At 42.8% G+C, this 27,292-nt stretch overlaps 2 protein-coding genes across 5 annotated transcripts; one reads left to right on the top strand and one right to left on the bottom strand.

The window, feature by feature from the left end:
* Positions 1 to 473: 473 nt before the first annotated feature.
* On the top strand, positions 474 to 5,508 carry Cse1 (chromosome segregation 1). Its single transcript, XM_028310750.1, has 3 exons — positions 474 to 660; positions 3,154 to 3,298; positions 3,657 to 5,508. Exons 1-3 carry the CDS (start codon positions 499 to 501, stop codon positions 3,809 to 3,811), a joined length of 462 nt encoding a protein of 153 aa, XP_028166551.1. The 5' UTR covers positions 474 to 498; the 3' UTR covers positions 3,812 to 5,508.
* A 75-nt stretch (positions 5,509 to 5,583) lies between these two features.
* On the bottom strand, positions 5,584 to 26,172 carry LOC114357227 (ornithine decarboxylase). Of its 4 annotated transcripts, XM_028310745.1 has the most exons (12): positions 25,970 to 26,172; positions 21,034 to 21,173; positions 20,239 to 20,460; positions 19,649 to 19,802; positions 19,171 to 19,288; positions 17,995 to 18,126; positions 15,167 to 15,290; positions 14,180 to 14,356; positions 12,741 to 12,872; positions 10,946 to 11,062; positions 10,069 to 10,277; positions 5,584 to 7,348 (listed from the first exon to the last, which is right to left on the bottom strand). In XM_028310745.1, the coding sequence occupies exons 3-12, from the start codon at positions 20,263 to 20,265 to the stop codon at positions 7,195 to 7,197; spliced, it is 1,344 nt and encodes a 447-aa protein (XP_028166546.1). In that variant the 5' UTR covers positions 20,266 to 20,460; positions 21,034 to 21,173; positions 25,970 to 26,172; the 3' UTR covers positions 5,584 to 7,194. The 4 variants fall into 4 exon arrangements, with proteins under 4 accessions (XP_028166546.1, XP_028166547.1, XP_028166545.1 ...); XM_028310746.1 differs by lacking the exon at positions 19,649 to 19,802 and having other exon boundaries at positions 20,085 to 20,460; XM_028310744.1 differs by lacking the exons at positions 20,239 to 20,460; positions 21,034 to 21,173; positions 25,970 to 26,172 and having other exon boundaries at positions 19,649 to 19,857.
* Between the last annotated feature and the right edge of the window lie 1,120 nt (positions 26,173 to 27,292).

The raw sequence follows: 27,292 nt of genomic DNA on the forward strand, positions 1-27,292 counted from the left end.
TTCAATTTTCTACAGGTGAGATAGTCAACTTTTTTGATAAATTGTATAGTTTTCGCGGCATCTGCTCTAGAAGGTCTGTAATATTAGAAATTTTATTTTTGTCTTACATGTTCCCATCAGGAGAAAATCGACTAAATCAACATTGAGCAATCATTCTAGACATGCGGGAGCATGTTAAGCCTAGTTCCAGGGAGGGGACTGCACCGTGCGTATATTTAGACGAACCACTTTGAGCCACTATTGACTCCTCATCACTCAAAAACTACTGTGCATTAACACTTCAAATTTGGCTCATGTGTTGAGACTTGCAAGATATACATCAGCTTCAAATTTCATAAATATGCCTCAAACGGTTCTTTAGGTATTGACGTCCCGAGGTCAGAATTTGTGTTCTACGGATTTCTCTCTACACCGTCGTTAAGGCATTCATTGACTGGACTAAATATTAGTAGGATTATAAATTCACATGGGCATTATCAATGTAAATCTACTTGCAGTATGTTTGCGATGTACGTGGAGCGGGTCCTACTACCCGACCTGCAGAAAGTCAGCGGCGCTTTAGAGCGTAAGGCAGCGGCTGTCGGCTGCGTCAAGCTGCTGGCTACCTCCGCGCACTTCACGCGAGGTTCGCTGGTGCAGTACTGGCCGCGACTCATGCAGGTCAGTTGGATAGACTAGTTTAAGCTAAAAAGGCAGGTTCAAGCAAAAAAAGGAAGGTTCAAGCTAAAAAAGGCAAGTTCAGGCCAAAAAAGGCAAGTTCAAGTTAAAAAAAGGCAAGTTCAGGCCAAAAAAAGGCAAGTTCAGGCCAAAAAAAGGCAAGTTCAGGCCAAAAAAGGCAAGTTCAAGATGATAAAACGCAGGATCAAGGAAAAAAGGAACTAACGACGCAGTTGCCGTGTGATATATTGCACAAGTTGAGTAGTAGACACACCCTAGCCTTTTCGCTTCGACCATAAGACGTCTACTGGTCGAGAGCCTCCTCAAGGATTTCGACATAGACCAGTCCTGCGCTGCTCGCATCCAGTTGCTTCTCGTGACCGCCTTGAAATAGTGAAAGAGTGTCTATACTACGTCTTCTGGTCCATGGTTGCACTCGAGAACTTTTGTCTCAACGGCCATCAGCTTCTACTAGCCCTGTAGAAGTGAGCGGCGCGCTGGTGCAGTACTGGCCTTGGCTCGTGCAGGTCAGTTGGATAGACAAGGACAGTACTGGCCGCGGCTCGTGCAGGTCAGTTGGATAGACAAGGACAGTACTGGCCGCGGCTCGTGCAGGTCAGTTGGATAGACAAGGACAGTACTGGCCGCGGCTCGTGCAGGTCAGTTGGATAGACAAGGACAGTACTGGCCGCGGCTCGTGCAGGTCAGTTGGATAGACAAGGACAGTACTGGCCGCGGCTCGTGCAGGTCAGTTGGATAGACAAGGACAGTACTGGCCGCGGCTCGTGCAGGTCAGTTGGATAGACAAGGACAGTACTGGCCGCGGCTCGTGCAGGTCAGTTGGATAGACAAGGACAGTACTGGCCGCGGCTCGTGCAGGTCAGTTGGATAGACAAGGACAGTACTGGCCGCGGCTCGTGCAGGTCAGTTGGATAGACAAGGACAGTACTGGCCGCGGCTCGTGCAGGTCAGTTGGATAGACAAGGACAGTACTGGCCGCGGCTCGTGCAGGTCAGTTGGATAGACAAGGACAGTACTGGCCGCGGCTCGTGCAGGTCAGTTGGATAGACAAGGACAGTACTGGCCGCGGCTCGTGCAGGTCAGTTGGATAGACAAGGACAGTACTGGCCGCGGCTCGTGCAGGTCAGTTGGATAGACAAGGACAGTACTGGCCGCGGCTCGTGCAGGTCAGTTGGATAGACAAGGACAGTACTGGCCGCGGCTCGTGCAGGTCAGTTGGATAGACAAGGACAGTACTGGCCGCGGCTCGTGCAGGTCAGTTGGATAGACAAGGACAGTACTGGCCGCGGCTCGCGCAGGTCAGTTGGATAGATAAGGACAGTACTGGCCGCGGCTCGTGCAGGTCAGTTGGATAAACAAGGACAAGTTGCTGGCCTCCTCCGCGCACTTCAGAATTGACTACGACTGGGGCCCGGTTTCTACTAAGGAGCAGAGAAGTGTTTGGAATAACCAGATTTCATTATTTCAACAGCTCCTTTCCTGTCAAATCCCATATAAAAATTTGATGGCCCGACATTTCTCCGCTCTGTTCCACTCCGCCTTGTTGGAAGCCGGGGTTTATGCATGGCACTTCCAACTAGACACGAGACAGCGTAACAATTGCCTTTGAAGTACTGGTCTCACCTCATGCAAGAGACTTGGATTATTATTTAACTTGCCTTGCCAGGACAGTTCGGGTGCTTATACCTACGTCTTCTCGTCTGTGGTCGAAACTCGAAAACGTTTCTGCCCCCAGATAATGTTAACCCATCCCCTATTTCTATATTATGAGTTAAATAAGAAGCCGTGTGGTGACGGCAGAGTAGAATACATTTGTCACTTTTCCCGTGGGTGTCGTAGGAGGCGACTTAGGGACTACACATCAAACAGAGAACGGGCAGCAGCGCTCTCTAAAAAAACATCAATCTTTTAAACTTCGATCTCCAACCCGCCTGCCAAGCGTGGGGATTATGGCAATACCCTCCACTATAGTGGAGGAGGCTCATAGTCCAGCAGTGTCTTAAAGGGCTGTTGTTCGTTTCAGCCAAATGACGTCCACTGCTGGACAAAGGCCTCCTCCAAGGTTTTCCACAATGCACGGTCCTGCGCTGCCCGCATCCAGGCTCTTCCCGCGACCTTTACGAGATCGTCGGTCCACCTAGTAGGAGGCCTGCCCACGCTACGTCTTCCAGCCCGTGGTCGCCACTCGAGAACTTTCCTGCCCCAACGGCCATCGTCTCTACGAGCTATGTGCCCCGCCCACTGCCACTTGGTTTTAGCAATTCTGCGAGCTATGTCGGTCACTTTGGTTCTCCTGCGGATCTCCTCATTTCTGATTCGATCACGCAGGGAAACTCCAAGCATGGCCCGCTCCATCGCCCTTTGGGTGACCTTGAGCCTTCTTATGAGGCCCATAGTAAGCGACCACGTTTCAGATCCATAAATCATCAAGGGGCTGTTGATGATGAGTTAAATAAATGTCCGTTTGTCCACCAGGCGCTGATCTCGCTGTTCGAGCTGCCGACTGACGAGTCCTCGCTGCCCGACGACCACTTCATCGAGGTCGACGACACTCCCGGCTACCAGGCTCACTACGCGCAGTTAACTTGCGCACGCGGCGTCGCTAACGATCCTCTCGCTGGTAACGTATTTTGAATACTATTGCCTTGTGTTTAGGTCCAAAATCAATTGGCACCATATTAGAAACCTTCACGCTCTGTGTTGCAAGTCCTAAGACTATTACGTATAGAATTGATACCATCTGAACCTTTTTGCCTCGTCTAAAAGTTCAAAAAATTTAAAGCTGAGTGAGATTACCCTGTACAGTTGCCAACATACTTACTTGATTTGAGATTTGCACCAAAATTTTTTACTTAAGAAAGGAATGAATCCGGTATGTTTTCCTGTATAGATGTACCTATTTTATGCACAGCAATTAGCAGTCTTAATTATCTTAAAAACTGAATTGAAACGAATAATATCCGTTTTTATATTCGCAGGCATCGAAGACCCCAAGCGCTACCTAGCGGAGAGCCTGGGTGCTATGTCGCAGTCCGCTCCCGGCGTCCTGCCGCCGCTGGTGGCAGCCCTAGAGGAGCCGCACCGACAGGCCCTGCACGCTTACTTAGCACTGTACAGCGTTCACATCTGCTGAGCCCACCAAAACGTCTCCGTCTACACCGGACTCAATTAGGTGTGGGAGGCGTTGCAAGTGAAGTGAAGTGAAGTGATGTGATGTGAAGTGGGTTAAAATTAGACATTGATGTTATTAACTGTTCTATAGTCTGGTCTGCGAGCACGTAGAATTTTGTCCAATGACCCAAGCTAGGTTATTGTCACTTACTGCGGGCGCCCGTCGCACAGTCGCGACAACAATATAATTACGCGCGAGCGATAAGGATGGGTAGCTTGGGGTCATTGGACAAAATTCTACGTGCTCACAAACCGGGCTTTAGTGGTATGTTTAATATCGTCGTTGACGAGTCAAAACCTCGTAAGTCGTTTTTACTAAAAACATTTTAATTTAATAATTAAGTAAAACTCTTAACGCACGTTTTGAACTCACCTATATTCGAATGGGATGATTAGTGCCATCTATAAATATAATATACTATAATCCGGGCATTTTCAAGGCGAGAGTGAAAGGGCAGATATGTACCATCCCAGACTGCATCCCACTTGACATCAGGTGCGATTGTGGTCAAATAACTGCCTTGTTGTGCATAAAAAAATAAAAAATATATCGCTTTCAATGAAAAGCTAATAAAAATATTCAGGGGACGGTTTTTGTCTCTTTTTCTTTGCCTGGCCCATTCCCATTACGTTTGGGGTCGGCCCTCCGCGTCATGCGTCTCCAGGCGGCTTGGTCCTGGGTTGTCTTACTGTTAACTTTGGCTTCTTTAAGGTCGTTATTGATTACGGACATCCATGTAATTCGGGGTCTTCCTCGTCCGCAGGGCTTAGTTTGGATGTCTAGCAAGACGGTTTTTTGTCTCTCTTGAAAAATTTTGTTTTCGGTACTCCCGAGGTTTTCACTCGTTAATGACGTTATTCACATTAATATTACTTGGAAGGTAATCTTATTATTTCATGTTGTGACTGTACTAGTTGTCCGATGTATGGTAGCATGTGAGACGTTGTAACATTTATTTTGAATGATGTATGAAATTGATGTATGCATTTAAGATTGATGAATGTCTATGTAAGCTATTGATATTTCCATGTTTAACTTAGATTTAAATGATTTGTTTATATGATGTAACAATGGCAAATGCCTACTATGTAAATATGAATGATATGATGTATGTAAGAAATAAGTATAGTCTGTAATTTCTTAGAGATACATAAATATCTTAAAGTGACTCTTGTATTGAAGATTATATAAAATTTTGAAGGAATTAAATGTGATACTATGATATGGGCATTTCTGTTTGTGGTAGGATTTTCTGACGCTGAGCGTCATTCTCTTATTGATGTTTTGGTAGAAGATGAAATGATAGATTGTGAAAGAAAAACTCAATTTTATGTTATTGCAAGAATAATTACTCTTTTTTGTATGTAGTTGATTGATGTTTTGCAAAAAAATTAATAAGTGTTATAAATTCGAAACTGTAGCAAAAGTGTACTGTCTATTTTGCTACACTTTAACTCTTGGCAGTTTTAACTTGCATTTATATAATAAAGTATATTATGTAGTGCATTTTTAAATATTGTTATTGGAACAAAAGAGACTGATGATCTTTGAATCATGATTTGTTTTCTCGGTTAGTTATTTCTTTGTTTTTCCATGCGGAATTACTATGCTCTTGTTTGTAACATACTTTTGTTTAATAAATGCTTGGCTCATTAATATTTACGGTGTTTTATACTTATACAGTGTTTAGTAGTTACCTTAAAATATAGGGTGTAAGGAAATGAAAAAACAAGTACATTCAGAAATGTATATTCGAAAAAGCGATTTGCTACAAACATTTTGCGAAACCCATCTAATGCGGAAACATTATAATGGCAAAATTAAAAACCGTTACATATTGAAACACGTTACATTTATGCGTAGTGAAGGAATGCGCCTACGACTGTGATGATGAGTGCGAGAACAGTAACGATGCAAAAACAAAACCGTTTAAATACATTTTAGGCAGTTTTAAGCTATCATATAAATGTTACAAAATGTTAATACGCAACAAAGAAAATAAAAGTTTCACGATTACATCTAAATTCACAATAATGCAAAAGGCAAATTGAAAAAAGAAATTGATCTACCCATAATCTACCACCACATATAAAAGTGTAATGCAAAGTTCAACAATTACATCAAGATTTTAAGATTGAAAGTCAAATAACAATATAACTAACGTCAAGTGGATAGTGTAAAAATAATTAATTTTATTAAAACAATTTCAAACGTTTACACAATATTAAAAAAATGAGGAACGCAATCAGAGTGAAATCAAAGGAAAATATTCTAAAGGACATCTCATGTCGATCAAACATTTTCTTTCAAACTGACACAATTTCAAACTTGATTTCTATTGCATTGAGATGTCCTTTAAAATCACAGCAAACACGTTCTCGTGTAACTTCAAAATAAACCGAACAATATAAATGCCAAAAAATAAATTTAAAATAACAAATATTTGAAAAATATTCATTTTTGTAAAGTTCCCACGAGACCGTGTTCCATATACGGTTACAAACTTCGCGGTTTTTATTCAAATTCTGAAAACACATTCGTCAACATCACTGCATTTGTGTGACACTTATGAGAGATATGCATAACATTATCACAACATTGAAAACATTAATTTGTATAAAAACAATATTTTTAGAAAAAATACTATCAACACGCAAGATTGTCACATTGCTGATATTTACCCTGCTCTAGAATTGAGACCCGACACCCGACATCGACCTGGAACCAAGTCTAAATGGTGGGTCAAATCTATTAATTTTTATCATCGAAAGTAAAATCTGTTGTCTGCTATCAGAATTTAATAATTTTGAAACAAATTCGACTAATTCGGTTGAAACTGGTGACATGTTGAGACCAAAATCTTATAGAATACAATCAAAGATCGTAATATAATATCATTTTGACAAAATCGGTATTAATTACGACTGGCAACATATAAAGATCCATAATACAAACAACACTTAAAACTCAACTCAACCTCAGTTATAGATTCTGTCATGTGATTGGTATACTAAAATTCAACCAATCAGAAGCCTCCACCTACACTTGCGATTGAATATAATTTTGAGTGTGTCGTTCTGAATTAAGGATCTTATTTTACCGTGACAGATTTTCAATCCTCAGTCGTTGCGTTAGAGTTAGAGGTTTTCCGAGAAGATGGTCATTCCTCAGTGTGGTGTTAAGAGTCCAACGGTTAAAATATGTAATAAGATTTTGGTCTTGCATTGCCTAAACGAATTTCACAATAATAACATTTCATACAATAAACAAAACAGTCTCCAATTTCAACCGCGCGCCGTCAGCCTGGCAATAAAAACCGCGTCGTTGTAATTCCGGCGGGCGGGTCACTTGAGCGCGCACTCAACGAAAACTCCGGCGTGTTCGGTCTGCGGCGGCGGCGTGAGCGGCGGCGACGCCGGCGGCGACTGCGGGCCTGTCATGCGGGAGCCGACTACGAAGTGAGACTCGGTTAGAGGCCACATGTTCTTGAGGCTTAGCCTGGGGAGAGAGACGTTATTGGTTATCGAAGTAGAATAGAAATCAAGCGATTTGGGGGCTTATAAAGTTTAAACTGACATTTAGTATGGAAATGTCACTTGAAACAAGTGCTTAACGTGTGTATAGCTTTTTTGTAATAAGGCCCTTGTTATCTAAATTAGAGTAGGCGCACACCGTTGATTTTTAGTTGGCCGATAGTTGTGCCCGACTTTAAATTGTATGAAGAATCGGCCAATTCGAATCGGCGTATACTGCCCATACTGATCAACTGCCCGACTAAACTATCGGCCGACGAAAAATCAACGGTGTGCAATCATTTTGATCAACTTGTAAAAACCAGCGACGTGTGTGGTGGCATTAGAGAGGGTCGTGCTCCGGTAGTGAAAATTGAAAGATCACAAAAGTAACCGATATAACCCGTAGAATTTCCAAACTTCATGGTAGTGAGCGGGACACAGATAGAACTAATAGCTGTTGGGATAGAAAAGCTCTCGAGTGGCGACCACGGACCGGAAAACGGAATCTGGTGAAGGTCGCGGGAAGCACCTGGATATGAACAGCGCCGGACCGCTCATTGTGGAACTAACTCTTTAAGGAGGCTTTTTCCCAACAGTGGACGTCCTTCAGCTGAAATTATAATGGTGTGTACTGACCACAGCTGGCGGTCGATGACGGCCCTCACTCTCGGCAGCGGGAAGCCGTTGAAGGGCGAGGCCACGGGCAGGGTGTAGGCGCCCATGTCTCGGAAGGCCAGCCAGTTGCCCGCACGCAATAACGACATCGTGTATATACTCCTACAGTGAGATATGTTCCTACAGTGTACCTAACTACGTCAGCAGCGTGTTTGTATAGTCGTGATTCTGTAGTGGACTGTGAATGAGCTGTTGTACTGACAACAGCTGGCGATCGATGACAGTTTGGTACGGGCCTGTTGATGTACTGACCATAACTGGCGGTCGATGACGGTCTGCTATGGACAGCGTGTGAGCAAATAGGGCGTTGTGCTCCATATGTATAGAGTCTTGTTGCTGTAGGAGATGTTGAAAGAACTGATATTGTACTGACCACAGCATTCTCAGCCGCTTGGTTACCGCTGGAATGCGTTTAAGGGCGAAGCCACGTGCAGGATGTATCTATTATTTATATAAATGGCCGTGACCCTGCATTTGACAATGAATAAGCTGTTGGTGTACTGACCACAGCTGGCGGTCGATGACAGTCTGCTAAGGGCAGCGTGTAAGCAAGTAGAGGGTTGCGCTCTGTGTGTATAGAGAATCATTTTCCTGCAATGGATGTTTAAAGAACCGTTTATACTGACCACAGCTGGCGGTCGATGACGGCCCTCACTCTCGGCAGCGGGAAGCCGTTGAAGGGTGAGGCCACGGGCAGGGTGTAGGCGCCCATGTCTCGGAAGGCCAGCCAGTTGCCCGCACGCAGCGGAGGCAGCGAGTATATAGAGACTCATAGAGAGATATGCTCCTACAGTGTACCTAACTACGTCAGCAGCATGTTTGTAGTTTGTAGGTATAGTCGTGATTCTATAGTCGCAGCGGTTCCCGAATGGTGGTCCGCGGAACCCTGGGGTTCCGTGGAAAGGCCGCAAGGGTTCCGTAAAAAATATTATCCCACGTTTCGTGACCGACGTTGTGTTGTTTACGCACAAGGGAGGGGCAGGGCGTGCGGGCGGAGTAGTACGGGGGTTCCGCTAGGAAAAGTATAATCATTAGGGTTCCTTGGCAAAAAAAATTGGGAAACCCTGCTGTAGTGGACTGTGAATGAGCTGTTATACTGACCACAGCTGGCGGTCGATGACAGTCTGCTAAGGGCAGCGTGTAAGCAAGTAGAGGGTTGCGCTCAGTATCTATAGATAAATCATTTTCCTGTAATGGATGTTTAAAGAACCGTTTATACTGACCACAGCTGACGGTCGATGACGGCCCTCACTCTCGGCAGCGGGAAGCCGTTGAAGGGTGAGGCCACGGGCAGGGTGTAGGCGCCCATGTCTCGGAAGGCCAGCCAGTTGCCCGCACGCAGCGGAGGCAGCGAGTATATAGAGACTCATAGAGAGATATGCTCCTACAGTGTACCTAACTACGTCAGCAGCGTGTTTGTATAGTCGTGATTCTGTAGTGGATTGTGAATGAGCTGTTGTATCGACAACAGCTGGCAGTCGATGACAGTCTGCTACGGGCAACTTGTGAGCAAGTAGAGCGTTGTGCTCCGTATGTATAGAGAATCGTGTTTCTGTAGGAGATGTTGAAAGAACTGATATTGTACTGACCACAGCTAACAGTCGATGACGGGTCTCATTCTCGGCCGCTTGGTTACTGCCACAGGCAGGGTGTAAGCTATTCTAGATCGTTTCATCCACGAAGACCCGCCCCACTAAGTTTTGGTCGAGGGAAGCGCGGGGTGCGGGGAGTTTGATCCGAGCAATCCGAGCGTCATTATTGTAGTGTGCGTGTGCACTCATGGTTAATTTAGCGTGTACCGATAACACTCAAACATTAGCGGAAGAATGGTGGGGCGCGTCTTCGTGGATGAAACGATCTATATCGAGTCCTGCATTTGACAATGAATGAGCTGTTGGTATACTGACCACAGCTGGCGGTAGATGACAGTCTGCCACGGGCAGCGTGTAAGCAAGTAGAGGGTTGCGTTCTGTGTGTGTAGAGAATCATTTTCCTGCAATGGATGTTTAAAGAACCGTTTATACTGACCACAGCTGGCGGTCGATGACGGCCCTCACCCTCGGCAGCGGGAAGCCGTTGAAGGGCGAGGCCACGGGCAGGGTGTAGGCGCCCATGTCTCGGAAGGCCAGCCAGTTGCCGGCACGCAGCGGTGGCAGCGACGCGGTCGGCAGCACGCAGTCTAGCCCGTCGCATGTGGGACCCCACACTGAGCACGGCTGAGGCTTCTCAGACGTCGGCTGTAGGGAAAATACGGGGCTACTTTAAAACAATTGCTTAACTAAGATAAAAGAGGAGGCTGTTCTGTTGAACTTTTTAACAGATGGTACTCTACTACGGGCTTGGTGATAGTTTTTTTTAAGTTTATTTACACCTGTTATGCAGAATTAGGATGGATTAATACAGTTGGCAAGTTTTTTGAAAGGATTCTGGCTTTTCATATAAACTTTTACTACGAAATCTGTAATCTTCAATCCCGAAAAACAAAATATTTTCGTGTCGTTTTACACAAAAAAACTTTTATTGAGGCGTATTTCGATATCTTTTCGATCAAATTTCTTTCAGGACAATATTTGGAATACCTGAGAAGCTAATGAAATTCTGAAGGTACATATTAATAATAAAATAACGTCAACGGTCACTGGTCCTTATCGCTCTATATAATATTGCTGACGCGACTGTGCGACGGGCGCCCGCAGTGAGTGTGCGAGCGCGACAGCAATGTAATTACACGCGAGCGATAAGGATGGGTAGCTTGGAGTCATTGGACGAAATTCTATCTGCTCGGCGACCGGACTTTAGTAGTGGTTACTTTCAAGAACTAAAATCTTCATAGATTTTTTAACGGTGACGTGTCATACAAACTCATGATAAAGCTACTGTTGATGGTTTTAAGATATTGTCTCACCATGAGCGGCTGCGCGACGACCTGCTGGTGGTCGTAGAGCACGCAGTTGAAGGAGCCGTACACGCCGTCGTTGATGAAGTACATCGTATGCGGCTCCGACTCCTCCTTCGCTGGCAGCTGCAAGTAGATACATGTTCAAACAACTGTAAGTTAGAACTCCCATATCTGCCTTCCTTTGAACAACTGAGGAGTGTCTATTCAAAAGGGGATATTTACATTTTTATTATTTATTAAACTGAGTATGCAGTCTTGTTCTTAGTGCTGAATACTCACTTTCGTCACTTGAATCTTAATCAAAACGGGATATTCTCCCAAGTAAAGCAGCTTCAAATATGAGTGTTCATTTCAGAACAGGATATTTACACTTACAAAATTAAAAAAATAATAGTTATTTTTCATTTCATAACAAGAGAGGATATTTACAATACAAATATTTACACTATACCAATTAGCCGTTTCAAAACGGGATATTTACTTTTACATAGTGTTTTATTTCCTTTAACTTTATGCTTTAGGATTTATTTTTAGACATTTTACTCTGTAGAACGGAACGCAAAATTAACGCAAAACGGAATCTATGTTGTGTGATTGTCTGACACCTGATATTGGACAAATCAGAGCCCCGATTACGGTAACTTTTAACGTCTACAATCCAGACGCGTTTCTGATTCTGCAATACGATTGGTCAAAACAGCTGACGTACGCTGTTGAACGACCAATCGTATCGCAGAATCGAGAAGCGTGTCTGGATTGTTGACGTTAAAAATTACCGTAATCGGGGCTCAGGATTTGAATGTCTAATAATTAAAAAAATATAATTCTGTTTAGTAGCGTCTTTAATTTTGGTCATTATTATTATTAAAAAAAAAGAATAATCTGTGTTTTATTATCATTTAAAATCTTGAGATGTACAATACAAAAGAGGATATTTACAAAATAGTAGGCTCAACTAAAGGGGATATTTACAGTAAGTACAGAACAAAGGGGGATATTATAAAAGATCCGTGTCAAAAGAGGATATTATGATTTCTCTGAACTCTGTAACTTTAAATTAACAAGTCATATTTTTTGGCAATAAGTGTAGTTAGAACACTGTAATGAAATAGTTTCATAACAGAAATAATGCTTTTCGGTAGGTCTGTAAATATTTCCTATATAAGTTTTTCCCATTTTGTGAAAAATAAGATAGAATGTAGGTATCCCCTTTTGAAAAGACACTCCTCAACTGCAACTTAAGCTAAGCGTCCACTTGTCGGTATCGTACGCAACGGACGCATCGTACATCGGATAAATGTTTCACAGTGCGTCCACTGTACCGGCAACGTACGGATTACCCACGGTGAGTACCAGCATACGGATTGACGATGCCAGTTCATTCGATGTCCACTTAAGTAAAGTGTCGGTAAAGTGAACTTGGTATGAGAAATGGTTGCATGAAACTTATTTCGAGAATCAAAATTGTCTCGTTATCGTATAATGAGGGCTATCGTTTTAGCGCTCACCAGTTAGCGCCACTGTAGAGTAAGGTCCTGTCACTTGCTAGTAGCGAAGACAGTGGCACCAACTGGTGAGCGCTAAAGTGGTAGGAGGACCATCGCATTTGCACTCATCAAGATGGCGCCACTGTAGAGTAAGGTCCTGTCAATCGCCAGGGGTGCCAACTGTTCAGTATAAAAACGATAGCCCTCATTTGAAGGTTGAGTATCGAATTTTGTCGAATACGCAAACGATTCGAAGACGAAAGTTGTTCATGCTAGAGGTACTGTAATGAAGATGATGATGACTTCGCACGCACCTCTCTCTTGGCGTGCACGAGCGCGGCGAGCGTGTAGGCGGCGGCGGCGAAGTAGCGGCCCGGCTCCGCGATCACGCGCACGTTGGAGCCGCCGAAATACGTCTCCAGAGCAGAGTTGATCACCACCGCCACCTGCCGACGAGAAACACTTGTAGACTATTGGGGAGTTGACTGACACTAATTAATCAATAATTCCTTTTTTTGTCTTGTGTGACGTACAATAAAGTACGTTATTAATTAAACTTCTTAATTAAGTGCCCAAGCAACTGCACTCAGGAGGATTTGATGAGTGCTACTGACAACGCGGCAACGTCACTCTTGTGGCGGAGTTTTGGGCTGACACTGTGTAGGTTTGTTGTCGACACGAAAAGAAGAAGAAGAATTAAACTTCTATAAACCATACAAAATTCTAATTTTGAAATCTCAATTAGTTCTCAACTGTTTGTGCTCTCAAAAATGGCTTTAAAGTTAGTCATTTCAGCTGCTATGTTGTAGCCAAAACGTCAAGTAGTGAGTACATAATGTAACTCAGTCATAAATGTCGCATCAAGATCTTTCTAAGAGTTTTTCTATTTTAGATAGATCAAGTACAACTGCTAGATGGAGTTAGTTACACTGGTCGCGCGCATACCTCTGCAATGCAGAGGTATGCGCGCGACCAGTGGGTAGTAGTAAGTAGGTTGGTTCTATTTCTATTTCTATTCTAGGTAAATGTGTTTTGTTGAGTGGTGTAGATACAATAAAATACATATTATTTTGGGATTTCAATTTCTTTCTTTGCAGTAGGTATTAATTTAATGTGTCAGGTATGTTGTAACTGGTTTATTCTTTGCTACTAACCGTGAAGCCTGTGAATTGCGAGAAAAATGTTGGGATCTCAAAAACAATTAAAGCTTACGATAAATTTAACCATTTTTTTCAGTTGTTCAGAGCATGTTACGTTATATCGGACCGATTGAGCCATTACTAGGCTCATTCAGTTTGTCATTCAGTTGTTACAAACCACAAGATAGAAGAATAAAGGCGAAAGTGGAAACTAGATAAAAATATATTACAACGGGTCCTACACACCCAAAGACATTATTGTCGTTCAATAACAGCGCTTCGGTAGTCATTACCGACGTTATGCAGCACACGCGTCGTGAGTGATAACGGCTATCATTAGGGTCCCTTACCTTACTCGTCACCTTCAACCCTTCGAGCTCACGTGACATCCCATCCCATGGGGTGAGGCCTGTGTGTATGGGATGTATTACAGTTACTTGGTTGGATATTTAAATAGCTTGTACGTATTGATTTCTTAAAGAATATACAGCTACAAAATATCTGTGTGTGACCGTGTTACTGCCGCTGCAGTAACGGTGTGCTGGAGTCTGAAAACTGTGCTGGCTCCGTCATGCAACTAGGTATATTGCCGCTGCAGTGTCAGTCAATCATACCTCCTGGATGGAAGTGTGCAGGCCGCCAGGGAAACCTCCACCGATGTCCAACAGCGACATGCGCGAGTGGCCCACGCTAGCGGCCAGCGTGAACAGCGCGCGACTGTACTGGATGGCGCGCAAGTACACAGCTGTCTCCGAAGCGCCGGAACCGACGTGGAACGACACGCCGATCACCTATGGAGGTAAATACAAAATTAAAACCTCTACAACACACTGCTAAAGCCTGGTCCGTGAGCACGTAGAATCCCGTCCAATGACCCCAAGCTACCTATCCCTATCGCTCGCGCGTAATTATATTGCTGTCTCGCTCGCACACTCACTGCGGGCGCTCGTCGCACAGTCGCGACAGCAACATAATTACGCGCGAGCGATAGGGATAGGTAACTTGGGGTCATTCATTGGACGGGATTCTACGTGCTCACGGACCAGGCTTTAGTATAGTTGGTGCAACATTTTTGAACCCAACACCTCGAATTTAATGACGAAATGAAATTGGTATTGCGTGTTGAATACGATGAACCTGATTGCTGAGCAGCATTTCGCTTCGGAAGGCATTAGGTCACTCGGAGAGTGTTCGTACCGCGAGGTGAGCACTCGGCGAATATTATTTGACAGAGATTTGACTGGAAAGTCACAGTTCACACGGGATCTACTCGTTTCTAGAGTTAGAATCCTATGTACCGTGTTTCATGTAATAAACAATTTGAATTTGAATTTGAATTTGAAAATAAGAGGGAGTAGGAAAAGTTCCTTATGTATTTACTTTACAATGGAAAACTGTTGTAAATGTCAAAATATTCTAGTGGCGCCACCTTGTGTTTAGTTTGAAACAATTCACCAGATGCACTTTTACTTTAAGTAAAGACAAGACAGTCCTTTTAAATTAAGGTCCCAGCACGCTTCCACTGCGTAGCAAATAGCTATTATATGAGAATTAAAGATGAAACAGTTACTTTATTTGTTATAATAACGTTTAGTACTGACCTCCAAGCCAAGCACGGCAGCGACTTTAAGCAGACGCGGCGCCTCGGTGACGGGGTCGCAGCCGAACTTGATGCCGAGCGGGCACTGCGCCGACGCCGCGTCGCAACGGATGCGGATCACCAGCCTGCGGACAGAATAGAATAGTTTTAACGCATTCGCTATACGGTAGATCGAATGTTGTGGTGGAGGTGCTTGAGGAAGATATAATACTGGATGCGGTCTACAGTCAGGTCAAAGTGAATGTCAAGGACAGGAATTAAAAAGAAATTAAAAAACAAAAAATAAAGATCGGATCGGAGTCAGACTTTCGAACAAACGCAATACGGCTTTTCATTTTTGCTCTCTTCGTAACAAATTACAAAGAGAATCAGTGAATAAATACAGCCTGCATAATGTATGGTTACTTTGACCTGACCGTAGACCGCATTTAGGCTACAACTACTTAGCTTCTACTTGGGAAGTTGGCAGAGACTTGGATTGGATTTCTTTTTACAGTGACCATAGTCGCGTACGTCAGCCGAACGTATAAACGCTACGTTATAAGACACCGCATTGCGACGCTGATTCATACGTACAGCTGACGAACGCGACAGACATCAACGTAGGAAGAAATCAAGCCTTAGTGTCACACTGACCATAGCGATCGTGAACGTGACAGCAAAGTACACACGTCATTCGAGGAGCTATTGAAAGTTCGACAGTTGATGAACATGGTACACACGTCATTCGAAGAGTTATCGAAAGTTTGATAATTGAAAACTCGGTAAATAATAAAGGAATGATATCATTCAGCAGTATCGATGAAAAGTAGAGAAAATGACGTCTTGAATGAAGATCACGTCACGGAAAATGCACGTCACCAGCTTACGCATAACGTTTGTGTTCTACACGGTTATGTAATATGTGTACATATTGCGTGGTCACTATAAATGGATTAGAGCATACCTTAGCTGTTTACAGTGAACTAGGTGACCTTTACAATGCTCGATTAGTTTTATTTATGTGTTTTAAGCCATATTATGTATACTAATCTTTAGATGATCAGATTTTAAAGAACTTTTATATTCATACAGAAATGTTTTGGATGGCAACGCCATACTCGTACATACAAAGTATGCATGATAGATAAATAAATGAAACATTTAAATCTCAAGTAGACAGACTGATATAGGAATCAGATGTCTGATAACATTTACGCATAAATGTCAGATCTAGTAAGGAAATGCTAAGTCGATGTCGATCAAAATTATCTTTTTTAAGCCGAAACCTTGTGTTTATTTTGAGAATAACGTGTCTGTACCACTTTACGTAATCTATAAAAAGGCGCATAGATTTAGACGAAAAGATTAAAAAATTGAGTCAGTATGGACACGATATCTTTGTTATCTACATTTTTAAATAATTTTACCTGTTTGCTAGAAATGTCGGTAAAAATCAATGGTACATTTTTAAAGGCATATTTGCGAGCTTTTTGGCTACAAAATTTTCTTTGCAGATCCCAGAATTTTCATATAATTTATTCATTTATTTTGGCCTCAACATTTGATTACCTACCACTGAAGCTCAGTTTAGTACAGTTCCATATAAAATACAACGCTCATTTATTGTGACATTTAGCTCCGTTTGAATACTCAGTTTAAGTCCCGGTTTCCACCGAAGCGAAGAGATGTATTTGAATAACCAATCAGATTCCCGACCGGAAGCCAAGCAGAGAGATTATGTAAGAACATCGAAATTCTCAATTCAAACACAACTTCTCTCCTCTCCACTTGAAAACCGGGAACCGGGTCTAATACAGTACCCAGTTAATACTAAATCAATCATTCATTCATTCGTTCACTCCACAGATACTCACTGCGCGTGCGCCATGAGCTGCTTGATCTTCATGAGCTCGGTCTCCGAGTCGAAGGTCATGACGTCGACTCCCATGCGAGCTGCTTTCTTATGCAGCTCCATATAGCTAAACCATTCATTCATTCGTTCGTTTCATCCGAAAGACGTCCACAGCTGGACAAAGGCCGGTCCTGCGCCGCTCGCATCCAGGCACCTCCCGCGACCCTCACCAGATCGTCGGTCCACCTAGTGGGAGGCCTGCCCACGCTACGTCTTCCGGCTCGTGGTCGCCACTCAAGAACTTTCCTGCCCCAGCGGCCATCAGCTCTACGAGCTATGTGCCCCGCCCATTGCCACTTGATTTTAGCGATTCTGTGGGCTATGTCAGTCACACGTTCACTTCATTCGTTCACTCCACAGATACTCACTGCGCGTGCGGCATGAGCTGCTTGATCTTCATGAGCTCGGTCTCGGAGTCGAAGGTCATGACGTCGACGCCCATGCGAGCTGCTAAAACTGAACCATTCATTCATTCGTTCGTTCACTCACTCCACAGATACTCACTTCGCATGCGGCATGAGCTGCTTGATCTTCATGAGCTCGGTCTCGGAGTCGAAGGGCATGACGTCGACTCCCATGCGAGCTGCGTTCTTATGCAGCTCCATATAGCTAAACCATTCATTCCTTCGTTCGTTTCATCCGAAAGACGTCCACTGCTGGACAAAGGCCTCCACAAAGGATTTTCACAAAGACCGGTCCTGCGCCGCTCGCATCCGGGCACCTCCCGCGACCCTCACCAGATCGTCGGTCCACCTAGTGGGAGACCTGCCCACGCTACGTCTTCCGGCTCGTGGTCGCCACTCAAGAACTTTCCTGCCCCAACGGCCATCAGCTCTACGAGCTATGTGTCCCGCCCATTGCCACTTGATTTTAGCGATTCTGCGGGCTATGTCAGTCACTCGTTCACTTCATTCGTTCACTCCACAGATACTCACTGCGCGTGCGGCATGAGCTGCTTGATCTTCATAAGCTCGGTCTCCGAGTCGAAGGTCATGACGTCGACGCCCATGCGAGCCGCGTACTTGATGTGCGACGCCATCTTGGCTGGGTTCGCGAAGATTATGCGCCTGGAACAAACGATAAGTGTTAAAAATGGACAGAAACTTGTGTAAAATGGGAAGTTTCGCGGATTAGAATAAAAAAAACAGCATTTCGGTACGCCATTAATGTAATGCAACAAACAAAAGCCAAAAGAAATAGACAAACTCACAGAAAACCATAAAGAATAAAAAAGAGTTTGTCCATAAAACGTTAGCTAACATTGAGGGTATTTTGGGCAATTTGGATTTTTGGATCTTTCTCTTTTATTCGAAGAGAAGCAACTACGATAGTAGACTTAAAAAGGAAGTCTTTTAGGTGGAGAGTTGTGTGTCACGTAATGGTTATGTAGTAAATATGTTGTTGTGTGTCGTATTATGTGTAATGTAAGGTCTAGTTTAAGTCAAGTGTCTGAGATATGGGAGCGGCACAGGACTTCAAACGTCAGCGAGACTTCAAATGTGCTTCAGATCTGTATGCTCTGTCACGTCATAAATGTCAATGTCACCCCTCCCGTGCCACTCTCATCATCATCATCATTTCAGCCACAGGACGTCCACTGCTGAACATAGGCCTCCCCCAATGATTTCCATGCTGACCGGTTGGTAGCGGCCTGTCAACCGTGCCACTCTACCTATAGTTTGAACGACGTTCGAACGTCGAAGCCACGATAGCCGAACAATTAAGGGGTCGGACTGGCCGACTCGTGATCCAGGGAACGTGGGTCACGAGTAGGGTTGCCAGGTCCAAAAACACAAAAGCCGGACTCTGTGCTTCATTTGGCCGGAAAATTTACCCTAAAAGCCGGACATGTAATTAGTGAGCTCGCGAGTGAGTACTATCATCATCGGTTGCCTAACGTCCTGGTGCGTGCGTGCCTTATTCTGTGGCTCGACTTTCGCCTGGCGCGGTAGCCAAATAAAAAGCCTAACAAAAGCCGGACAGGCCGGACATCGGTTATTTTGGCCGGACACGCAATCAAAAAGCCTTACTATGTCCGGCTGTATCCGGACGCCTGGCAACCCTAGTCACGAATATAAAAAAAAGTTTATTGTGTTGTGCAGTGTACTCACTCGGGACGCACACCGATGGAGGTAACGAGCTCGATCTCAGCCTTGGAAGCGCAGTCGAAGCCGGTGCCCAGCGCTGCCAGGGTTGTCACCAGCAACTTGTCGTCGTTGCACTTCACCGCTGCAAAATAACAATAACTTTAATGACATGATCACTTGTTGGGGTTTTAGGACAGACTTGAGAGAGCCAATCATTGATTCAACATAGTTCTGAAAGATTAATTTTACAGCGTTTTTGTATTACGTACGATACGAATCTGTTACAGACTTACTTAGAGAATCGGATGACATAAATGGGATCCAGTGGGTAAGTACATTCATTACCATACAAATAGTATTGGCCCTAACATGGTATGTCTGATAGATACTGTGGATTAGTATCATAGCTCATGAGTGAATACTATCATCTTCGAAATCTGTAGCCCAACATCCTGGGATGAGCACTGCACCAGTCATTTGTTTATAGGCTGCCACAACTCACCGTAGAACGGCTCGACGCGCGGCATCAGCTCGCGCCACTGGTGGTACCGCGCGACCACTTCGCCCACATCCATAACATAGAAGGGGTCTTCCTGCACCCCGTCCGCCGCGATCTCTCGCGCCACACTCAGCGGGGTCCAATCCCCTTCCAACACCCTGATGCGTTCCTCCTCCACGATCATTCTGGACTGTGTCATTAGATGTCTGTTCGTTTCAGCTAAGTGACGTCCGCTGCTGGATAAAGGCTTCCCCAAGGATTTCCACAAAGACCGGTCCTCAACTGCCCACATTCAGACACTTCCCGCGACCTTCACCAGCTCGTCGGTCCACCTAGTGACTCACCTAGCCACTCGAGGACTTTTCTGCCCCAGCAGCCATCAGGTCTGCGAGCTATGAAACAAAACGTACCATGCAAGGAACAAAACTCAAAAACTCACCGTAGAACGGCTCGACGCGCGGCATCAGCTCGCGCCACTGGTGGTACCGCGCGACCACTTCGCCCACATCCATAACATAGAAGGGGTCTTCCTGCACCCCGTCCGCCGCGATCTCTCGCGCCACACTCAGCGGGGTCCAATCCCCTTCCAACACCCTGATGCGTTCCTCCTCCACGATCATTCTGGACTGTGTCACTAGATGGGTCAGTAGCAATGCCCCTTAGACTCCCGACGGGTCAGCCCCGGCGGCGCCGGAGCTGCGGCTGTCGGCTATGCTGCGAAGACGCAGGCGGTCAGCTGTTCGGAGAATGGGGGGCGGTGTCAAGTGGCGGGGCCCGGTGGTGGGGGTCCACTAGCGCTAGTCCACAAGTGTCAGCTGGAAGAAAAGTGCTTCGTTAGTTGAAGAATTTTACACATGTCTACTAAAAATTAGACTGGATGAGGTCGAATTTCGAACTCTTCCTGTGTTCTTCTTATTAATTTCGATGCGGGTCCAATGACAGTTGATCTTTCCCCCGGGACAAACTTGACGATGCCCGGTTGAGATTTTATTGGCGATCAAGCTCTAGATCCTAGCTACACAGGAGTTGCAACGGTAGGAAAAAATTACACAGATTGACAATGACCAAAAGTTGCCAATGCTGTGTCCAAAGGGTAAGTAAGCTAAAGGGGCAATTTGCTGGTAAAATCTACCACACCCATAGGTAGAGAGTTCTAAATAGATAACTATATCATCATCATAATTTCAGCCACAAAACTTCAACTGCTAAACATAGGCTTTCTCCAGTGATTTCTTGAATGGCTGGCATCCAGCGCATTCCTGCAACCTTTATTCTGAATGGACGTAGTATATCAATTTATAAAGGCCGGCCCTATTCCAGGTTGATCACTCTTCACAACTGTGCTCGCCCGTTGGTATACTGCGTTAAAACAATTCCATTCCACTCACATGGCGGGCGTGGTGTGTCAGCGGGCGGGCGCGTGCCGCAGCCAGGGCGGATCGACGTTGAGAGCGCGGCGCCAACAGCGCGAACGTGGAGGAACTCCTCGCCCGGCACTCGCACACGCGCCGGCCTCACCCGGTACACCCTGGGGACAAAATACATGATTTGATTAGCACCCGTGACATTGGTGAAATTGTGGTTCCCAGCCGGGCTATGATGCGCGTCGTGAATAGTCGTGATACAATACAATCTTATCGATGATTTTAGACGTCAAAATGTATGGGTTTATCGCGTAAAATCGATAAAACTAATGGCGTTATAAAAGCTTATCGCAGCGCTTAAAAAATATGGATGGATTATAGACACCAAGAGCTATCAAGCTATCTACGAATTTTATCAATCTAGCCGGAAGGTAAACTGTCGAGAGTAGCTCAGCCTCATGAAAAGCAATAATCTCGCTACGATATTGCGGTTCTTGATATCCAATACTTAATTTTATTTAAGCCATCGCAAATGTATACTTTCGAATACTTTCGATACTCGATCTAAAACCCAATAAGGTTGACCAAACAAGATTCTCTTCGATACGCGACGGATAAAATAATAATTATTTTAGCGCCATTATTTTAGATTAAACTCAATTTCTTTAGCACACCTTACCGGTTATTTTCCTATCAGATTGCGTCAATCATTGGGAAATTCAGGAAAACCGCACAGAATAAATCATCTACATAAACCTATAGTTTTGTTTTATCCTTATCTTTATGAAGCCATGAGCACACATGAATAGATTCCGATAGTAATCTGCCTATTATACGTTGCACGTGATTATTTCTATGACAAATGCGTAGTTCGGAGTATATTGTATTATTTTTATTATTTAAAAGACACGTCTATCAAGAAAAACATGATTAACCTGTACAAAACGTAGATCAATTAGTTATTGTCAAAAACGAGCCGGTTTGGGCGTGACAAAAAACGCGGCGTACCTACCTATATTTTAACGAGCGCGGCGCCGAACTGAGAAGATGTCTGTCAACTTTAAGTCTTTATTTCAATAAAAGGTAGGTGTATTTTACTACAACGGAATAATCTTTCCGTCCACAATCTCTAGATTATCTTAAGTACCTATAGTAGTGCTGTAACACCAGAGACCTTGAACTGATTCAAGATAATAATATATTTTTTTATACAAAGTACAAACCACCCGGTAGCAACAAATATCTTCGTTTCCGAACCACACAAGATAAGGGGTTATCAGCTTGCAACATTATTATAATGAGATTTTACTATTATGAATTGTGAACACGTTATTGTGATTATGTAAGGTTTTATCAAAGCCTACCATCAGTCAGTATTGTCCACTGTTTAATGCTTATCTTTTTAGTTTATTTTTCTTAGTTTTGCAGTCAATAAAACGGGGAATCTGATGGGAAGGGAACGACATTTTGGTAGAGAGATTTTTATGCAGAACGAGGCAAATATTTAACCGTAATCGCACCTGAGGTTAAGTGAGGTGCAGTCTAGCTAGAGTGGTATATTACCTTGCCCTGTAATTACATAAGAAAATATTTTATTTTAAGAGTTGGCGGCACAGGTTAGTAAACTCTCTTCGAAACGACACCTACAATGTAGACTCTACATGCATAACAATAATAAACACTGTAATTACGTTATCAATACATTCTTCATTCTTGATATAACTCAGTTCATCAAACTTTAGACGTACAGAAAGACTTACAGTTGGATCAAATTGATGTTAATTACGTGCCGATTGTTTTGCGTTCGTACCATAATGAAATTATATGGAATTTCGTGACAAACAAATCAATCAAACGTTAAATTCCTATGGCTAACACCGTTACTAGAAAAAAAAATGAAGATTTGTAACTGAAAGCTAAGCCCAACCTGTCTGGCCAGCGTGAAGAGTAAGACCATATCGTTCATTATTGTCGTACTCCTGCAATGGAGACTAAATGATCTGATAATGATGATGAAGATGCAACTGCATATTTCAAACATGGTCATTATTTCATTTACCACGATAATGGTATGGAACTCGATATCAATCATGTTTGTCTTTGTATACTACGACCCCACAAAAGCGCTTCCACAGATCCCTTATATAATGATGCTTTTCATGTCTATAGTCTAGTGGACCAATAGATCAATGATCATGTGTCATCTCTGATCTCCCCAAACTACGTCAATTTGGCACAGTTGGCACAATTATTGGAAGCTGTTGACGTCACCAAGTGGTGGACTTTACCCGTAACGTCGAATGTATTTTGGCACTAGATTAGCAGCGTCATAACTAATCATAAAAGTGGATTGATCATAGCTGGAGTGGAGATTCTGCTTTCAATGTGGGTCAATCAACCTCCATGTGAATATGATTATGTGATTCGTGAGGCACAATAAGCCTTAGGAGGCTCATGTAGTCCGACTCTAGGATTATGACCTCAATGGCTTAGATGGTAAGTAATTTAAGTATCAATCCTCACATAGCTTTGTCCGATGTAAATATTGATACAGATGTAATCACAAATAGAAATTGAATTGAAGGCTAAATTGTTTAGATGTTGAAGCTAAACTTCCAGAGTAGACGACGATATTGGATTTATTTCTATTTTAATGACGATTCGAGTAGACAATGGATTTATCCGATACATCAAAAAAGATTTATCCTGATTTCGGGAAAATCTCCTTCTGCTTCTAACAGTTCAATTTCTTAGAATTCAGAACTCCGGATCAAGAAAGTCGAACCCCCTTACCAATAAGAGAAGATGCGTTTTTTTTTATGTGACAATCGTGAACCCATCTCATTAAGATATTTTATAGAGCCGGTGTGAACAGCTGTTAAGATAAGTACTGCGGCGGAACTACGCTGTATAGCGCCACGTTGACTCACGAACCACGCGCCGAAATCGAGGCAAGGTCAATGTTACGCTACTAGTTAACATAGGTTTATGGAATATTTTTTCTTGTTATTTCATGGCGGTAATGTACAGTCTACAATACACCATACATTTGAATTGCAAAATTGTACCTTCTGGGTCAACGTAATATTTTATGTCAGTGCCACAGTGTTCAGTTTAATGCCATCTATCTCTTCCTAGTACGTAACTGCTGTTGTTTTTTAAAATATGTAGTTATTATATTGCTTGCTTTTGATTTAAAAGTAATAAAAAAGTACGGCTTCGGAATCTAGGCTTTAGCCTTTAGCGCTTTACAATCCTCTGTTGCCGGTTGCCTTTAGAGTGCCATCGCGCCGGCAGCCGTTTTGACTGCCGGCAGCGTATCACGTGGTATCACCGCGCGGTTCCCAATGGCCGTATTTTTGGGAACCGGCGCAGCAGTAGATGCCACTTCTCAGCACCAGCCCATATGTTGTCCCGAAGTGGTGGTAGGGCAAGCTATTTGGGACGTGTTTAAGCGCCCTGGAAATGTCCTGAGTACTGAATAAAGAACTTGAACTTGATGAGCACTACACTAACGCAAGAAGTCCTAGAATCGATTCTGAAATGTGGTGTAAGTTTGTTTAATTCTGAGACAAGGTGCCGTCTTATTAAAAATGTCCAAGAAAGGTACCATAGTTTATAAGAGCAGGTGCTATTTTAGGAGGCGAATATTCACACAATGGCATGCCTTCAAAGGGCCTCTCAAGTTGTACGAATTCAGAAACTGCGTAGTAACCTTTTTGCGTGTAGAAGAAAAACAAGTCTAATTTTACGACATTGTAAAAGCACGAGTAAGAAACCATATGGCACCTTCAGTAGGCACACAATTGGTGTTTTTAATTCTTGTTAACAACGTGGCTAATGTATTTATGATCTTTATTTTATGCATGAGAAATAGAGCTACTCTAAATAGAGCGAAAAAGTAAAACTGTTTTTATTTGTAAACTTTAAAATTTAATTAAGTCTGGTTTTTTATGGGGCAGATTGATTACCGCCGCCCATAGGTACCAGCAGCCCCAGGGGAGTTAAAGGTGCGTTACCGCCTTTAAAGTATAAGTTTCTCTCTCTTCTTGAAAGATTATCTTCTGTCCATACGGCAGACGACCGTCCACTCCACAGTTTGTACTACCGAAGGTGCGAATTTATGTCACACTGACGTAGAAATGTACACATTGTAACGTGGTTACGGGGATATTGTAACATGGATATCCTTAAGCAATTGCTATGAAATTCCATATCAAGTTAGGGTTTGACCCAATATTGCCAAATGAAGCTGCGGTTGTGGTGAGTTTGTCACATGACGTAACAGTCGCATGCGCATGTAGGAAGCTGACAAACCATAATAGTCGGTGAGCTATTATTAATTTTATATCTAAGTGAACAGTTGTACTTATAGGAAATTCGAATAATATCTTATCACAAAGCTATGGAATAATATGGAGTGTCTTGTTAGTTAGACAGATCTAGACTTAAAAATATCAAGAAAAAATACATAACATGACTTAAGAACTTTCGTTTTAAAAACAAAATTTTTTACTCTATATGACTCTTTTATGGACATTCTGTGCTATTAATTTGATTTAAATTTAATTAATTACGTTTTCATTTTATTCAGTTCGTCAATAACATAATTCTACATTATTTCTGTGTACTAAAATAATGTCAGGCCAGTCAAAATCAATCACACTATCGTAAATTGTTGTTCTACTAACTACCAAGGTTTATTTGTCCAATTGCACTTTGGACAACATTGTAGAGTCAATGAATGAGCTACAATTTGATAGGGCGATCGTTTTAGTACATTAACTGATGAGAATGAGTTTTTGTTGGATTTGAAAAGTAAACTATGAGATTTAATTAACCAGATCCTTGAAAACGTAACAACTTAACTTCACTCTTTGTCTACATATTAAGTAGAAATCATTCAAACACATCATACACTCATCACAAACACGAAATTTTGGACATCACAAAAACTTACCCTTAATTGCGTAATTCTCAAAGCTTTTATAAACTTCTAAGCAACAACCGATCGGTTGTTGCTAATATTCGACCTTCTTGCGAACGTCAACGAGGGTCCCGATCAGACGCGCTGATCTGGCCGAAAATAAGGAAAAAATTGAAAAAGAAAAAACTCAAGAGCTGTCACTTGTCAACCGTTTGGCGGCAAACTGATAATGGCGGGCGCACGACGACGTATTTATGTATTGTGTTATCAGCAAATTCGCGGGATGAGTTATCATCACGAGATGGAAACGTTGTGTAAGGGGGATGACACCGCTGTGAACCGCTTTACAGCGTCATAACACTGTCACACACGATCCGAGTGCTGAATGTTAGTAAGTCTCAGATTCAATTTAAAGTGCTAAAATTTTGGCACCACAATAGGTACCATGATTAACATCTCGTAATTACACCATTAGTCATCCATTTCTGTTGTAATAATAATTAATAAACAAATCACTTAAAAGCAAATGCATTGAATTCATAGAAATAATACCGATGGAAGGCTATTTTTACATTGTTTATCATCATCATCAGATCATTATCACACATACTACTTAGACAAGCATCTAAATAATGTCATGATCTAAATAAATAAAAATTCGTCAATATCAGGGTGTTGCACTTGATGTCATCATACCCAAATACTTACAATCTTTCATTTGTTTTTCGATAACAGTTCTTAGTAAAGTGATTGTTTGTATCATCCGTATGTGTGTTACGGTCAAAGTGATAAATGTGAAAATTATGAATAATCGCCGGTTATTATGAATAATCACCGCATGATTTGGTAAATGTGATTAATATGTGGTCATTTATGTGTGTATAAAACTAAATAGGCGGCTTAGGGGTGGCCCAAGGGCCACCCCCGCCGCACCTTAACCTATTTTTCACTTTAAATCAAAACATTATGTTGTAGGCATCATGGAAAAGTAATATTATGCAAGAAACATTCCAAACTCATTATGCCAAATTATATTAATATTATGATATCAAAACGTTCAAAAGTTTGGCTGTACACGAGCACGTACACAAGATGTTGTTCTCTTTTATGAAATTTGTTAGTACTAAGGTTGAATTATTAAATAATCACTGTTAAATGTGATTAATTTATCACTTTCACCGCGACTGTCGGTAATTATTCATAATAACCGGTTATTATTAATAATTTTCAATTTATCACATTAACCGTAACATGTGCATCTAACTAAAAATATTATACGAATTAGAATGACTAAAGAACTAACTGAGCCACATACGCATTTAACCGCATTTTTGTAAGCGTCTTTGCTAAAAATCG

This window comes from Ostrinia furnacalis, unplaced genomic scaffold (genome assembly GCF_004193835.3).
Source record: "Ostrinia furnacalis isolate ACB-3 unplaced genomic scaffold, ASM419383v2 OfSCF3085, whole genome shotgun sequence".
NCBI classification, from domain to species: Eukaryota; Metazoa; Arthropoda; class Insecta; order Lepidoptera; family Crambidae; genus Ostrinia; species Ostrinia furnacalis.

What these genes read in the sequence shown, in the direction of transcription:
- LOC114357227 (XM_028310744.1), bottom strand. Translation starts at nt 19,844, where the DNA reads ATGACACAGTCCAGAATGATCGTGGAGGAGGAACGCATCAGGGTGTTG. An exon ending in TCGTGCACGCCAAGAGAGAG is followed by an intron (nt 11,063 to 12,740) that starts GTGCGTGCGAAG and finishes ATCTACTTGCAG; the next exon opens with CTGCCAGCGAAGGAGGAGTC. An exon ending in TCGTCGCGCAGCCGCTCATG is followed by an intron (nt 10,278 to 10,945) that starts GTGAGACAATAT and finishes TTTTCCCTACAG; the next exon opens with CCGACGTCTGAGAAGCCTCA.
- Cse1 (XM_028310750.1), top strand. Translation starts at nt 499, where the DNA reads ATGTTTGCGATGTACGTGGAGCGGGTCCTACTACCCGACCTGCAGAAA. An exon ending in ACTGGCCGCGACTCATGCAG is followed by an intron (nt 661 to 3,153) that starts GTCAGTTGGATA and finishes TTTGTCCACCAG; the next exon opens with GCGCTGATCTCGCTGTTCGA. An exon ending in CGCTAACGATCCTCTCGCTG is followed by an intron (nt 3,299 to 3,656) that starts GTAACGTATTTT and finishes TTATATTCGCAG; the next exon opens with GCATCGAAGACCCCAAGCGC.